The 17,509-nt window shown below is 36.8% G+C and overlaps 1 protein-coding gene across 2 annotated transcripts; it reads left to right on the top strand.

Moving 5' to 3' along the window:
• The first annotated feature begins 1,343 nt into the window (after positions 1-1,343).
• LOC144435162 (GATOR1 complex protein NPRL3-like) lies at positions 1,344-16,266 on the top strand. 2 transcript variants are annotated; one of them, XM_078123729.1, is made up of 14 exons: positions 1,344-1,510; positions 2,171-2,261; positions 3,788-3,832; positions 5,015-5,147; positions 5,671-5,730; positions 6,407-6,636; positions 7,614-7,716; positions 8,234-8,425; positions 8,962-9,068; positions 9,544-9,673; positions 11,576-11,629; positions 12,669-12,807; positions 14,049-14,262; positions 15,022-16,266. In XM_078123729.1, the coding sequence occupies exons 1-14, from the start codon at positions 1,396-1,398 to the stop codon at positions 15,182-15,184; spliced, it is 1,776 nt and encodes a 591-aa protein (XP_077979855.1). In that variant the 5' UTR covers positions 1,344-1,395; the 3' UTR covers positions 15,185-16,266. The 2 variants fall into 2 exon arrangements, with proteins under 2 accessions (XP_077979855.1, XP_077979856.1); XM_078123730.1 differs by lacking the exon at positions 3,788-3,832.
• The last annotated feature ends 1,243 nt before the right edge of the window (positions 16,267-17,509 follow it).

Here is a 17,509-nt window from a genome sequence, read left to right as displayed (position 1 = left end):
TTTTCATTTGCCAGTCAGATTGTGATTTAGGATATGATATGATTTAGAATACATTCAAAATCAACAACTCTTACTTCGTTTGATACATTCTGGTGACCAATTTGAAGTCTGTATTAACATCTATATTTCTTTGTGGGTTGATGTTTAGTAAATGGAAGAGTCGGTCACCCCCTGTTACCATATATGGACATGTTCATGAATAGTCATCAGTCTGAAGTGAGTTCACCTGAGTTCACACCCAAACTATGTCTTCCTGCATTACGCTGACATACGACAGTTGGTACCGTTTATATACTCCTACAATTGCAGACAAAGAACAATATTTCTTTTTGTGGTCGAAAGATTGTAAGACAATACATAATGTACGTACAACTTTAATAAAGTTACAATAAACGAACTGACCATTTCCTGTGAGGTATAGAATATACTTTATTTGCAAGTTTCAACTTTGTTTTCATAAATCCCAACGTATTTCAAACCCTAAAAGAATTCTGCTTGTCTGAGCATGGACAATGAAACCACTTTATTTTTACATTCGAAAGGATTAAGAGACGGCGACCTTTGGGAACAGTTGAGAACTTTCGAGTGCTAGATTACGTCGCACTCTAGTTTTATAGTTGGTCTGTTTGTTTGCAACGTTATCGTTTACGAGTGGGTGCCTTTGTGGTGTTTTACTTACGACGCACTTGTCGAGCCTACAGTAAGTGTCGACTGTCTGGATACGAACGCTTACTCGTCATTGAAAATTTCCTTTGATCCTAGTTGCACCCTTTTATCGGTAGTCTTTTTCGGGGGGGGGGGGGGGGTACTTTGTAAATGCGCAAAATTTGCAGTATTTCTCTTCTTTTTTAAAAATTTGACATACATTTGTATCAATAGCATAGACAATAGATTTACCGTCAAGACCGTCCTCTCTGTGCGTCATGAGACGAAATGATAGGGCCCTCATCGTAAGGTGCGTTAAACTCCTAGTCCCTTTTAGCCTTGAATATTCGACGATGTTTCCACTCCTAAAGAATGTATGCAACAACGAATCTTTCATTCTAATGTCTCTTTCTTTGTTATTTTATATGACGTCACGTATTCTTGATAGCCAACGTCAACGAAAAGAAGCTCTCAGTGAAATTTAACCAAAACATGGAAATAAAAAAATATATGTTTGAGTGTGAAAATGGAAAAATGAGATTCAAAAAGGATAGTGTTTTAGCCATTCTGGATTGTTATATCCATGGCAATAATATAATGATACAGTAAATTAAACTTGAGTTCCATGAACTTTGTCCCGTCGTAAAGGCTTGTGGGTCTCGTCACTTGATTGGTCAGTTATTCCAAAATGGCGGCGCCCATCTGAGAAACATATTCTGCGTGATCTTCCCCCCAATTTTTCCCAAAATCATGTCCAAATGTAACCCTATCGCTGTAATTATAGTGTCGTCTGGGTCAAGGGGTGACAGACTTCTGTTTAGATATCCCTATGAATTCGATGGGAACAAAGAAGTCACGAAACAGAGTGAGTACACCATACATGCTACAGACGTTGAGTGCAATGGCGTACGAGGCCTCGAGAGTGACACCTACAGGTCGATCGATCACAGACTACATCAAAACTTACATGTATAAAGACAGATAGTATCACATGTATCACCACAGACAGTCTATGTTATCATCAACGACTAAGGGAAGTGTTCTCTCTCGCTCACCTTCACGCTATGCCCTCTAGTTAGCTAATGTTCGATCCACATACAGCTGGTTTCAAAACCTGTTGTTGTTGTTGTTGCTGTTGTTGTTTATTGTTGTTGTTGTTGTTGTTGTCGTCGTCGTCGTTGTTATTGTTATACAGTTCACCAACATCATCATTGGCCATTATTTATTGCAAAACAACTACTAGTATTCTTGATTTGTTTTCGTGATATATGTGGAACGTATACTCAACTTTCACTTTATTAATATTAGTACTTTGCCTGGTGACCAACTAGTATTTATCAGTTGACACCCTGTCATACGGTACACACTAAGTCAAGTCAAATCATCATCCATGGAGGTAGAAACAACTACCTCCTGATCCATGGTCAAGCATGCAGCATTAAAAACAAACACAGCTATCAATGTCCTTTCTTGTTAACCAGTTATGTTAGATTCTGGAGTATAATATTTCTGTTCTAAATTTTAGACACTTCTCGGAATCCATACGCACTACGGGAAGACAAAAAAGACTCAAAGGAGACAGCATCAGCTGGCAGGGGGTCAGGTCAATTAGCAGGGTAAGTAATAAGATAGAACTCCATGATGTGTGAGCGCCTGAGTGGAATACTCTGGGTATTTGCACGGGTGCTTGTGGTGTTCACCATACTTTGTAGTTTTCTCTGTGTGGCCATACTTTCATGAGTGATACTCAGTTACTAGTCAAAATTTTATAAAATAATAGTGTGCATTTTCCTAATTTTATAGAAATCACTGACACTACATTTGTGTGTGTGTGTGGAGTTCTCACAACATTTCACCAGATCAGGTTATTGTCAGAAGTGCTTAATAAGCAAGAAGGAAATATTTTGTCATTAATATAACTGCATGTCTAGTACCACCGCGTTGGCACTAGCCGTTCCTCACTGGAAGGGCTAGTGCCATCACCCGGATATTTCTCATCGCTGAACATTTCCCAAACAAATAAATCACACAGAACTCCTCAAACGCTTGCATTCTACCTTATAATACCAAATGCAAGCCAATTATTTCATTTCTCATGCAGCGCACAACTGCTCAAAAAGCCTCCGTAGTGACAGCCATTCCTCGTGCATGTACCGGTGTCATGCATATGCACAATAGCGCTGACACTTGCGACACCCCCCCCCCCCCCACAGAGACTTGTTTGAGTGGTTGTGCACTGCATTAGAAATGAAATACTAGGTTTCCATTTTGTGTTTTACGGTAAAATGGAAGCATTTGAAGAGTTCTGTGTGATTTATTTGTTGGGTAATGTTCAGCGATGAAAAATATCGTAGCCCGGGATATCATGGAGGGTGGCACTAGCCATTTCAGTGAGGAATGGCTAGTGCCACTGCGGTGGCAGTAGCCTCTCCAGTGAGGGCCAGCTACTGACACTGGGGTGGTACTAGACTTGGCCATACTATAAACTGTAATCAAAACAGCAGCCACATAATGGCTGTATTATGGCTGCATTTGGGCTGAAAATTGACTGCCATGACCATTCCTTGGCTGAGATAGCAGAATTCAGACTAAATTGTTCTGAATGGCTGCAAAATGTGTGATAAAAAGTGGTGAAGTCTACAATGGAGAATGATTTTGTAACCTTCATCAGTTTGCACTTCATGTTTTGACCATTCAGACTGATTTAGGGAAACTAACTTTCTAACTACAAGAGAATTAGTTTAACTGCAAGTACTCAGATAGTGGCTTGACACTAACCAGGAAATTATGATAAATATATAATGTAAAAAAAAATGATGTCAATTCAGAAAGATTTCCTTTGGGCAACCTCACCTGCTTGCTCATGATAATTACCAATAAAACATTTTCAATTTTGTAACCAAACTATATAACCAAACTAATCCATCCTAAAAGTTTGTGTTTTTTTTTCTTTGATTTGCTTCATTTCCCTATGTGGAACCGTGTGTGCTTTTGAACTAATTGACACGCCACTTACACATGCACACTAATTTCTTTTAACACACTAAATTGTGACTTACAAGGATATCCATTGGGTGACTTACAAGGATATCCATTTTTACCCAGATGACAACAAATTAAATTGGATTTTATCTTTTATTAGATGGCACACTGATGGCGACTCAGTGTTTGTCCTTCAGTTTCAAAGGTGAGAGGGCCCTGAGGAAATCTTTCTATCATGCCACACAGATTATAACCAGTAAAAGTAATATATGAAGGCATGAACATACTACAAATATTTCAACTTAGTTTTGATAATCTTAAATTAGACTGTGTACATGTGGCTTCAAAAACACCAGAAGTCTGGCCAGGTGGGGGGGGGGGGGGGGGGGGATGATGATGTTCCAAAGCATCACAATTAACTAAAACTGTTGATAAATAATTTGATGAATAATTTGAATACACATTCTAAAAAGGTCATCCTTTCAAACTCTGTGAGTGTTGTTACAAGAAAAGAATCTAGGAACTCTTGAATGGGTCAAGTGAAAAATTATGCTCATTTTTTCAGGATATTTGATGTGTACAAAGCATTTCATTGCTCTTTGTACAGTGGTAAATGATTACCGTGCTCTCTGCAGGCCAAGTCTTGTCAAAATGGGATCTGATCTCTGTTGATGAAAGAAGCCTTACTCTACATACATTTATAAGCTACATACTTACAACCATTGCTCTTAATTCAAACTGAGAACAGTTTACCAGTACAGTGAAACACAGGCCTTTGAAATGTTCTGTAACAGTGCCCACACTAGAGACAACTGATCACACTCCATACAAAAATTCTGTTGTGATGTTACATACATAGTATTTACACTTGGTGTACACTGATAGATACACCAAGTGTAATAAATAGAATATATCTATTTATCAGAATTGATTTTTCATAGAGTGATTAGTTGTCTCTAATCTCAGTACTGTCAAAGAACATTTCAAAGGCCCACTACATCAGTGGTTAGCCTAGCTGCTAGACCCCTTGGGCTACTCTGCTTACTTTAAAAAACAATCAAAGGTTGCCACAGAGGGGGCTAGCCCAGACAGAGGTACGCATCACCTTCAGCTTTATTCTACAACCCTCAAAGTGTTGGTCCAAGATCTTAGAGATTAACTACTTAAACTTGTGTCCATATAGACGTAAACAGAATAAGGTTTGAAATAGTTGTAAAGACGATGAAATTACATCATTCTTGGGAAATGTAAAATCAGAAGATACTTTGAGTGACATTTGTTGGGGTTCTGCAGAAGCCAATTATTTTTTTAAAACAGACAGAAATGATTCTGTTGACCTCTGACCTTCCCTAAATCACCATCTGTACACTGTTCCTTCCATTTCTAGATATTCCGATGAGATCCTGACAACCATTCTAGCAACCAAAAGTGAGCTGAGTGGATATAAGTTTGAACTGAAAGTTGATGATGTCAAATTTGTAGGACATCCTACGTTAGTTCAGGATGTCAACAATAGATGGGTAAGTCAAGACTATGTTGCATGAAAATTATTATTACGTAATGTACCAGAGATTACTTGCACCGGTGTGTGTACATACTAGTGGTATTTGCACTGCAGGGCAATGCCGAAAACATTATTGCGTGAGTGCCAGTGTGGGTACTTAGGGGTGCAAATACCCCAAGTATGCCAGACTTGCACTCTGTGTCACAGGGTTTTGTCATAGTAGTGGCCATATACTGCAGTAACTTAACTAATAGTATGCAACATCCTCCTTAGAATATCTACAATAAATATGGATAGAATTAGACAAGATGTAGTCAAAATTGTCTATGAGACAATGGTGGTGATCCAATTCTAGATCTGAAAAATTTTAGTTAAAGTATGTAATTTCAAGCTCAAGACATCAGGCTCCAATCCTTGAGTGTGCCTACAGCATTTGACAGCTTTCTAGTGTTACCTATCGCTAACTGTTTTTGATTGAAAAAAAAAACATATTTTGTGCCCCACTACAATTCTAAATTGTTTTCTTTCACTCAATCTAGAGAACAAGAAGTAAAGAAGCTCCCACCATGATATTATTTAATGTTGTATTTGCACTTCAGGTAAGACATTGTTAGTGTACGTATAGATAGGTCACTATAATGATACAGGTATATTATCAATATGCCCTCTAACCTCCTTTCACACACCACTGACATCGCAATCGTTCTTTGTGGTATGCCAAATTTGGTGTTCATCTCTCCATAGGTAAGTAGTTACTCACAAGAAAACTCAGTTTTAGTCATTTTGACCATAGATGTTTTCTTCTCCAATGTCAATGTTTTGACCAACAACAAAAATCTGTTGTCCTTCATTAGACAATGTTCATTGTTTGTAGAGATTGGGAACCAAGGACGACAAACCACTAACGCATGGACCATGGCAAACAGAGTTGACAGATTTATCACAAATATTACCTAGTACAGTTACATATATATTATTATTACAAGGCATACCTTTAAATGATACACTGGTCCATTGCTGGTATTCGTAGCCAGCAAAAACTAAAAATAAGAACTCAAAATATGTATTAAAAAAATAGATGAATAAATAAATAAAAATAAAAAACAAAATAAAATACACAATAAAGGGTGCCATGTGAACACTTTAATATCAAAAGTTTTGATAAATGATCATGACGCAGGTACATCTACTCACAACCGGAAATTATGACATTTAGTGGAATAGCGCCCCCTATCAGATAACATCATTTTCTTTTGTTTTTTATATTGGCCAAAGGGAGATGTCGTCCAGTCAGTTGTCCATTGCTATCATGACCTGTCAAAGCGATTGTCCTTGGCCTTGAGACATGAAGAGAGAAGATGTGGCTATCTGAGTAATCAAGCCAAAATCATGTTATCAGTACATGATGAAATTGCAGCATTACCAGAAGACATGGCTGAGTCTCCATTCAGAATGATGCTACCAAAAAGTAAACTATGCAGGGATTTGAAGGATGTATATGAAAAGTAAGTGCTATGTTGCTAATTTGCAAGCTAATTTATTGCTTATTCACTGGCTGCATTGCTAATTTGCAAGGTATTTATGTGCTTACTCACTGACTACTTTGCTAATTTGCAGGGTAATTGTGTACTTACAAGCTACTTTGCTACTTTGCAAGCTAATTATGTGCTTACTCAGGCTACTTTGTTTATTATGTGCTTATTCACAGGCTACTTTGCTAATTTGCAAGCTAATTATGTGCTTACTCACAGGCTACTTTGCTGGGTTATAGCTGTTTGCATTTTGCTTACTTACAGCACACTCCCTTTATCACCATGATAGTGATAGAGGGACAGTGCTTACAGACATATTTGACAACTTACTAATACACGATAATACGCGTGTAAAGTTATAATCATTATAAGCTTGGCTACAATTCACATGGGCTAATTCAATTCAGGCTTAATGTTGTCATGGTTACAGGTTAATGAGCTGATTTACAGCCTCCCATGTTATTGCTTAGTCTGTAGATTACAAGTTACAACAAATATAGTATTTCCCCTACTTAAAATTATATCATATTTGCAAATAAAACAGTGATCATTTAAGAAATATGAATCTATGAATTGAAAAGCAGAAATACATCACTCATATCAGTAGGATGTTTGATTTGTGAATTTTAAAAAAATTGATATTTGAGTTGTACCTACATGTACGTTCAAAAATGTTAGTATGCCAATTTTATTTCACTGTTTTCAATACTACATAGATTGTACACATGTTGACTGGCCATGATTGTGATAGCATACATCTGTTCCCATCGAGGGTCTGTTGATCACCTCAAAACAAATCTATTTCCCGAGGGCCTTGGCCCATGGGAATGTCACTTTGCATGCAACAGCATTGAAATGAGTAATACCACCGTACTCATGACAAGGTATTGACAAATCACAACGTAACAAATGCATGAGATGTGTTCTAAAATTATTTATTGCCTTTTCAGTTTGTGCAATTCTGGAGTAGTAAGTATCCGTATAAATAACTGGGTACAAGTCAGTTTCTGTTTACCACACAAAGTTCACAATGTGGAACAAATGCATATAGAGGTAAGTCTTACAGCTCTTTACTACATCAGTTGTTTTTAATCCGTGTGGATGACACATTGCAGCCAGAGATTTTTTAGGAGCTGTTAGTAGGCAAAATTCACCTGAGTTTCGGACACTTTCCAAGTCACTTTACTTTACTGGGGTCCCCAAACAAAATATGGCAAATAATGGGAAACAATACCACAGTTTACCAGATTTCCTCGTTAATGTTACTGGGGTGCCCACACCTTAGCAAAAACACTTTATGTGGCCTATACCAAAGTACAGGCAGTTAAGAGTTACATCATATCTTCTCTCATTCATTCATTACCAGACATTTCATGTGTGTTGAGTGCTTGAACCAAAATAACTAAATAGAGCAATTCTTCTCAATTATATAATATGTCAGTGAAGTATGCTATGAAAACAATAATTACAAAGAATACTGTTCCTTTCAAGCAGCATCATAAACATATGTTACATTTACCGCAATGAGTGTGATCCGTTTGTGTAATCACATCCAAATTTTATTTTCTAGCCTGATGTCATTGAGAAGAGTCTAAGAGCTATCAGACCTTACCATGCTGTATTGTTATTAGGAGATGAAAACCGTCTACTTGATGTACTGCCAGCTGACTCATCACCTTCACTTACCAGAGTTGTCAAGACAACAACACCCTTGAAAAGTTTACAGCAGTTGTCACAGGACTGTGATTTAGCTTTGTCCCAGGTATGTAAAAGTTATCACGGGACTGCAGTTAGCTTTGTCTCAAGTATGGAACAGTTATCACAGGACTGTGATTTAGCTTTATCCCAGGTATGTAAAAGTTATCACGGGACTGCAGTTAGATTTGTCCCAGGTATGTAAAAGTTATCACGGGAATGTGATGTAGCTTTGTCCCAAGGATGTAACAGTTATCACAGGACTGTGATTTAGCTTTTGTTAAAGCTATGTAAAAGTCATCCAGCAGGTGTATACAGTTGGTATGTATTTGCACTGCTGTTTAATACTGAAAACATTATTGTATGCAAATTAGTGTTCCTTGTACATAGATCATGTGACCACACAGCTATACTTTATTACAAAAATGTGCCCTTTTGGTTAAACATGTGATAAAACTAGAACCCCATGACACATGGGGTAGTGTGGGTACAAATACCCTGAGTGTGCAACACACTGTCACTCAGACATCATGGGGTTCGCTCTATAACAGATTTGTATTTAGTGTTATTATTTACTATCTCTTTGTCTCTTATTTCTCGTAGGTGTTTCAGATTGCCGGTCATTTAGTCTACTGGGGTCAGGCTACTATAATATACCCACTGTGTGAAACCAATGTCTATGTACTATCACCTAACTGTGATTTACATGTGTAAGTAACCTTGTTCTAAACTTATTAAATTTGACAAATATTACATTCCTATTTATTGGTACAGTTCTGTTTCTGTGCATGAAGCTGTGGTTTGACCTTTTGAGAGTGATGCCATAGCTTTGACTTGTAATGGACAGCTTAATGCCGTGGAGTTACTATCTGCAGCTCTCAATCCATGCATGAATAAACATGGTGATTAATAGAATTCGACTGTATTTTTAAAATAGTGAAACCCCCCTAAGACACATGTTTCCATGAGAAATAAACATGAACTTGATGAAGTACATTTGTAACCAAATGAGATAATTATCTAAAATTAATGATAGATTAGCAAAATTCATATTTTTAGCCAGCGGATGGGTGTAATTTATTCATCTGCACTATTTATAGCTATAATAACATACAGTAAGATTGTATCAGTGTAGATGTATGTCATGTACTAAATCAGATGTACATGTTTATTTTAATTTTCCAGTAACTCACAACTGGTGGAAGAGTTTACCAGTAAGTTTCCTGGTCAGTCATTAACAGCTGTCCTGTCAGACTTCTCATTACCATTACCATTGGGAGAACATAGAAACCTTCTAGGGTTTGAACAACAACAGGTAAATACTAAATATACACTTACAGTATATAGATATACCCAACTACAGTATGAAGACCAAAAGAACTGGAAACCAGGTCATGAAATTATTACCTAAGTACCAGAGATTACTTGCACTGGTGCACACATACTCGTGGTATTTTCACAGCAGTGCAATACCAAAAAACATTATTGCATACCTGCATGCAAATGATATGGATTGGATTGAGTTTGAGTATTGGATTATAATGCAATATAAGTTTTTCCCTAGACAGCGCCCTCAAGTGGCAACGTTTAAACGTTTAAGTGTCTCAGGTTCATGTCCTTATCAAGGGAATGAACAATCTTTCCGATGTTGGATAGCATCTTTCACCATAGATAGTGGCATCAGAAAGCACCATGTAGTTACCAAAGGCTTAGAACTCTACAGTCACTAGTCTAGTCTACGTTGTGGCATTGACAATAGAAAAAAGTTATCTGTGGCTGTAGTGATGTCATTTAGTGAAAAAAGAGTTATCGTCAGTATTAAGTATTTTTGTGATGTCATATTCTCATGTTTCATATTCTATCACAAGAAAATGATTCTGTACAGTCAAAGTATCACATTGTAAGTTTTGTAGAATACTGTATTTTACTTTGATTATCTCCATTCATTCAAAGTGGCCATATGGATGAGGATTGGGTATTTCTAAAACAATTTTATCATGGCTTTTTACTTGAAAAATCAATGTGACACAACATTTACTAAATCTGTGTTTGGAACTCAGTAAATCATTGCTACAAGCTAACAAATGTGCTAAAAATGTGTTTGTTATTGTACATACATTAACAAATATTTTACACTTTTATTAATCTTTTGCAATTTATTAAGTTACAAACAAGGACTTGGAATATGTTGTTTCACATTGATTTTCCAAGTAGGAAGCCATGATATTTTTTTTTTATAAATTAAAAATCCAAAATGAATAGCGAATCCACATCCGTATGGCCACTTTAAGTCTAAATACATACAAAATTTGATTTATTTATAATCATCTTTATTTTTGCAGATTAGTGACATAAATAAGATAGTTTGGAATTTTAAATAATATTTGATGCTAAAATGAAAGATATGACAGTACTGTATGCATTATTTAGTGTCTGTTTTAAAAAAAGATATTTACCCATGAGAATACCATTCAAACACAAAACTTTTATCATTAAAAAGTAATATTTGTCTGAAAGGTTTAAATAGTGAACAGCACTCCTATCACTAGCCATGCTAGCCTGGAATCCATGCAAATGGGGGTTTTGAATTTGTTTTTTTCCCCATGAAGGGAATCAGAATTCAAAATCCCCATTTGCCTGGATTCTAGGTTTTAGCTAAACAGGCTAAAGGATGATATCTGTGCAGTGAACCCAGGAGTCTTGTAGATGCAAAACTAAAAACATCTATATGTCATGGTTTCTTTCATGGTGATCTTGATTTCCCAAGTGTAACATACATGTATTCATACTATTTTGTAAAATGTACAATTGGAGATAGGATAATCTGTACTGTAAGACTTGCTGAGAAGTCTTACGACATATGTATACACTTTTTCAAAAGAATGGACTCCAGGGTTCATAGTCATTGATGAAAATTACTACTTATAGAGTGAAAAAATTTCTTGGATTTGAATCCAAAATTTTCACCGTCATCTCATCAGCTGTGCCCTACTACAATTGAAGCCAAATTTAAACTGGGATGCCAGCATCAAGATCTCAGTTTTTTCTCTCAAGCTTATTTCACATGTCTCTTGAGATACATGAAAATAGCCCATCATAGTACATCCCTCATGATGCTAACGAGATGTCAGTGAAAGTTTGAGATTTGCCTCCACGAAATCGTTTGACTCTGTGAGTAGAAAATTTCATCAGTAATGTATATCTTTGTTATTTGTAGGTTGAACAAGTAAGAACAGTAGTTTGGCTGCTGCAGAATAGACTTCTGGTACAGGTAAGTGGTAATGATCGTTTGTATATAGTCAAGGGAAGTAAGATTAATAAAAGGCCGTATAACTCCAATTCTATTTGTTTTACATACACACCTGGAGATTGTAATTCACAAACCACAATTACTATTGACAATGACAGTAATTATGCTTCTAACTATCATTGGGATTAGAAGATTGACAAATGATATATTGAAATGATGAAAGTACATCTATGCAGACGTTCAGTCTATGTTCATAAATTTAACTTCATTTTGCACCAAGAAATACTCGTAGCTCACCAAAACTTTCGCCAGTTATCCACCATGGCTTCATCAGTGTTTTCTAAAGTCATGACACATGCATGACTTCAGAAATTCTCACAAGCTGATAACGTCCCCCATCATGTTTCATTGAGGTTTGTGAAGTATGTACATATATGAGTTGCTTCCTTATCCCCCTCCTAAACTAGTGTAATTCATGATCCAGAATGTCGCCATTGGCTGGGCCAATAACATGTTGTTATAGGGCAAGTTCACAACCCCCAAATATAGTATCAGGGCAAGTTCACAACCCCCAAATATAGTATCAGGGCAAGTTCACAACCCCCAAATATAGTATCAGGGCAAGTTCACAACCCCCAAATATAGTATCAGGGCAAGTTCACAACCCCCAAATATAGTATCAATTAAAACATAGTGAAACCAAGCAGAATTCAATATCACACAGCTAACTGACAGATTCATTTGTTGTGATATATGATAGAAATGAAATAAAAACAAAAAACTCATAGTTAAGTCATGATCAGATTCTACAGGAAGAATGTCATACATTGTGATACGGTGTATAAGACAAACTCTGTCAGCCTATATATGTTAGATTTATTTGCACTTAATTTCAGTTTGATAGCCTCTTAGGGCTCACAGCTGCAAAAGCAGGCTACCAAACAATAAAACATTTAAAATAGCTACTACTGACAAGTTTGTATTGCAACCAGATCTAATATGTTCCCTTTGAAAAAATATCATCCCTGACTCATCGCTCTTAATTTTGCTTTTCTTGTAGCTGCATACGTATGTATTTTTAACACCACTGGATAGATACTCACCAGGTGATAGTGACTTCCCAGACTTTGCTGTAACAAGACAACACAAGATATCAGAAAGAAGTACAGGCAGCAGTACTGGATTACCTGAATCATTGTGTATGTAAACTGATTATATATTATCACTATCTGAATGGAATCTTAGAATGTCATGCTAGTGTATACACTACCCTGGCACTGAGGGCTTTGGGGCCATGCAAGACTTTTCACTATCCCAAGTCACTATCAACTCTTTGAATGTCATGCTAGTGTATACACTACCCTGGCACTGAGGGCTTTGGGGCCATGCAAGACTTTTCACTATCCCAAGTCACTATCAACTCTTTGAATGTCATGCTAGTGTATACACTACCCTGGCACTGAGGGCTTTGGGGCCATGCAAGACTTTTCACTATCCCAAGTCACTATCAACTCTTTGAATGTCATGCTAGTGTATACACTACCCTGGCACTGAGGGCTTTGGGGCCATGCAAGACTTTTCACTATCCCAACTCACTATCAACTCTTTGAATGTCATGCTAGTGTATACACTACCCTGGCACTGAGGGCTTTGGGGCCATGCAAGACTTTTCACTATCCCAAGTCACTATCAACTCTTAGAATGCAATGCTCGTGTATACACTACCCTGACACTGAGGGCTTTGAGGCAATGCAAGACTTTTCACTATCTCAACACACTGTAACTATTAACTCTTTGAATGCAATGCTAGTGCATACACTACACTATCATGGCAGTGAGTGCCTTGGTGCCATGCATGACTTTTTACTTAATATATGTCCTCCATTTTCTGTTCTTTTTCAATACCCTGAAGAAGGCTTTCCATGCAAAGCCATACTGTAGAAATAAAGATTTTCACTGACATCCATAGAAGCCATGTCTTGCTAACCAACAAACCCATTTACATTCCTCAAGACATGCTTGTACTAAGCGTCATCATTTTGTCGCTGGATTGAACCTTGCTTCATAGTATTTGTGACCATCTAGTTATGCTTAATGTTGGATAAAGCTGATGAAGTGTGACTGTCATGTTTGTCTTTGATATTGACCTGGCATGTACTGAGTTGGTGACAGCATGGAAGTATAACCTGGTGACAAGTAGTTTTGTCCTGACAGAGCCAAATGCCCTGTATGGCTTTTATATGTAGGATGTAGTCTGTAGACATCCGTACCACACTATCCGCCAGCACGCATCAGGGCTGAACAACACAATATATCTTACGGTCTAAGTAGGATGATGAATCAAGATGTTCTCCTTCTCATTGACACGTTATTCAATCCCATCATGCAATGACAAGTATTCTAAGCAAGGTTTGTGTTTTCTTTACTCTTGTGTCTGTAGATGACACAGAAGACATGTCACATAGTCCTAGTTTGGACAGTCTGTCTGCCAAATCACCAGAACTTAGCAGTAATGGACAACTAGTACAAGAACATATGCATTTGAGACAGAGAGTACGAGAAGACTTGTTGACAGAGTTAACTAATGCTGAACGACTTAGTGTTCTAAGTATACCAGCTGCTAGTAATGATGAAGATCTCAGACTGTTTGCTAGGTAACAATATTATTATTACTATCAATGCTGTATCCCCAGAATCAAAGAAACACACACAACTGCCGACAACGAAGCATTGACGAATGGAACTTGTTACAAACAGGGAAAGTAAACTAATTCACTTGGCACAGCATGTTGGAACAGCAGAGACTTGTATTACAGTTCATGGTTTGATAAGAATAGTTTTATAGCCTCTTCATGATGTGTAAAGCCAAGTGGAACTTCAAATTTGTTTGCGAATGTGAATTATTATGTAAAGAGGCCATACAGCAGTTCTTATCAAACCATGAAATGTACTGTTTGTCTCTACTTCCAGCATGCTGTGCCAAGTGCCCATTCATTGGTTTACTTTCCCTGTTTGTAACAAGTTCAATTCATCAACGCTTCGATGTCAACAGTTGTACATCATATATACTCACCTGCTTTAGAGGAAGACAGAGTAAAATGAAAAGATGTTTATCTAATTTTATTTTCCTGTTCTTTAAATCATATGAAGTAGATTAGCCAGAAAATTGATTATGCATAGAAACAAAATTTACATTTTGATAAAAGTATTAAGAAGTACAGAGATAGATAGAATTTGTCAATGTGTCATCACCGATGGTGGATTATGTTCCTTTTTCCCCCACCCCCACCCAAGAATGTTAGTAATTTATGGTAAAATGTGCTGTATATGTAGATATGTTGATACACACAGAAAGTTACTCTCAAAATGATCTGTATATGTCCTGAGTTCATTCTTTTCTTTCTGTCATCCAGGTTGTGCCCCTACTTCCGAGGAACTCACCACTTGGAGGAAATCATGTATTATGAGAACTTAAGAAGATCACAACTCCTGACATTACTAGATAAATTCAGAGATGTTCTAATCACGTGTTTACATCAAGATGCCGCCACCATTACATACAAAGAATTCCTTTGATTGTTGGTGTATTGTGCCAACCCAGCCTGTTACTTTAGTGTCTGTGTCACCGGTTGTGCATCTTTATGGCACACAGGGATATGATAGCAAACAGGATAGGATTTCCATCTCAGCAGAAGAGTGAATTCTATATGTAACGTATATGAATTCTATGTGATATCATCATCAACTGTACAGATGTTTGAAAGTCGTCTAGATAAACTTGGGGAAAAGCAACCCTTGTATTATGATTATAAGGGAAAAAACTATTGACACTTCACTATATAGAGACTGTAGTACACACGAACCTCATGACTAAGTTAGCACAGAGCTGACAGTAGAGGACAGATAGGCCTAAAGTCAGAATGAATCTTTAGCAGACAGGCCTAGGATATCCTAAACTGGTAGGCTTTACGAATCCCTTCTCTCCTATTGGTAGTGAATTTTCCATGCCATATATTTTTGAATATCTCTCAAACAGACAAATTCAAACCCAGCGAGCTACAGAGAAATTAAAACCTGTCAGCAACACACAAATTCAAACCTAGCGAACTATAGGCAAAGTCAAGTTGTCATTGTAATGGCTAACCGCCAAGCATTGACAACTTCTTGTACAAGAAACCTAGGCGCATCTAATGTGTACTGGTATATGTACCTTGAGGAGACAGACAGACAGACAGACAGACAGACAGACAGACAGACAGATGACAAATACCTTCATAGTAAAAAGTAGTTTGATCATGACAAAATTAAAAATGTAATACCAGAGATTGGCACTTTTATTATATATTGATCAGAAAGAGCAACGGAATTGATATTTTATAATTATAAACTGAGAACAGTGGAATGTGAATTCTTAGTATACTTCATCAAAAGTATTTAGCTTGAATTTTCAGCAATATAGTTAGATCCTAGTGTGTTCGATAGGCACAGTTGGTGAGAATGCCTTGTAAGTTGCCTGCGTATGAGAGAAACACCTTGCAAAGAGTGACTCTACATACACATCATTCTATCCTGTAAGAGTACATTGCAGAGTATGTCGTCATTTAAATGGCAGTCAGTCCTTTGTAGATGTTGTTCACAGTGTATATTATGCCAAATAATGGTGCTGTATATATTTGTAAACTTATTGCCAGTGTATTAACTACACTGAATAAAATGAAATACTAACATTAATTAGTATGTCATCATTATTTTTGTACATTTTTTTTTAAATTAATTAATGTGAAGTAAGATAGCAAGATTGAGTTATATCTCAAATCATTTGTTGACTTAACTGGGATTATACCATTGTACTGTCTTGTAAAGTGTGTTCATGCATGTGATTTCAGATATCACAACTTTATGTAAATCATAGAATGTTTTGAGCTCATTTGCATATCTGTCTGCACTAATGTTGTTGGTATTACACATGCAGTGAGCAAGTACGGTAATCACTGGTACCCTTAGATATTATTTCCCCAATATTTTTCTTCGATCGAGGAAGGTGCCTTGTCATACAAGACTCGTGTGTGTATTTCAAGCACTGCTGAACCAGTAATTTGAATGTGAGTTTTCGTGAACATAGAAAACTTTAGTGTAAAAATAACAGGTCAACCTACAGTCACTCTTTGGCTAAGATTCGATACAATGGTAGTATGAAACATTCACATCATTAGACATTTTACAAATATTCACAGGAAGTGCTCACTATCAAGCTCACAAGTGGCTGTGGTTAAACCTTGCTTGTATGTGGTATAGATATGATAACTAAATAGGAATACGTACAAGTTTAGGAAATTTACAGTGCATGTATAATCAGTGAATCTTGAAGAGTGACTGTCGCTACACTCCAAGGCACAGCCACAAAATGTGTATTGTCACCTGTTAGTCTGCATTTGTCTACACTCACACATAGAGAGAGACAGACAGACACACACATACATACACACACACATACATACATACATACATATACATACATACATACATACATACATACATACATACACATACATACATACATACATACATACACATACATACATACATACATACACATACATACATACATACATACATACATATACATACATACACATACATACATACATACATACATACACATACATACATACATACATACACGCACGCACGCACGCACGCACGTACGTACGTACGTACGTACATACATACATACATACATACATACATACATACATACATACATACATACATACATACATGGTGATAAATGCTTACAATAGAATGTTTTAATTTATTCTCAAATTCACATCATGGGGTTGACACAAAGTCTAAAGTCTATAAAAATGCAGCATTGCTGAATGGTTGATCACATTAGACAAA

Source organism: Glandiceps talaboti, chromosome 5, assembly GCF_964340395.1.
Source record: "Glandiceps talaboti chromosome 5, keGlaTala1.1, whole genome shotgun sequence".
NCBI classification, from domain to species: Eukaryota; Metazoa; Hemichordata; class Enteropneusta; family Spengelidae; genus Glandiceps; species Glandiceps talaboti.
The sequence above is the reverse complement of the archived record's forward strand: the minus strand, read 5'-3'. Positions and strand labels throughout refer to the sequence as shown.

Coding starts and splice junctions, on each gene's coding strand:
- LOC144435162 (XM_078123729.1), top strand. CDS start 1,396: ATGTCCAAATGTAACCCTATCGCTGTAATTATAGTGTCGTCTGGGTCA. Junction 3,833..5,014: donor TTTGTCCTTCAGTTTCAAAG/GTGAGAGGGCCC, acceptor TTCCATTTCTAG/ATATTCCGATGAGATCCTGA. Junction 9,674..11,575: donor TAGGGTTTGAACAACAACAG/GTAAATACTAAA, acceptor TGTTATTTGTAG/GTTGAACAAGTAAGAACAGT.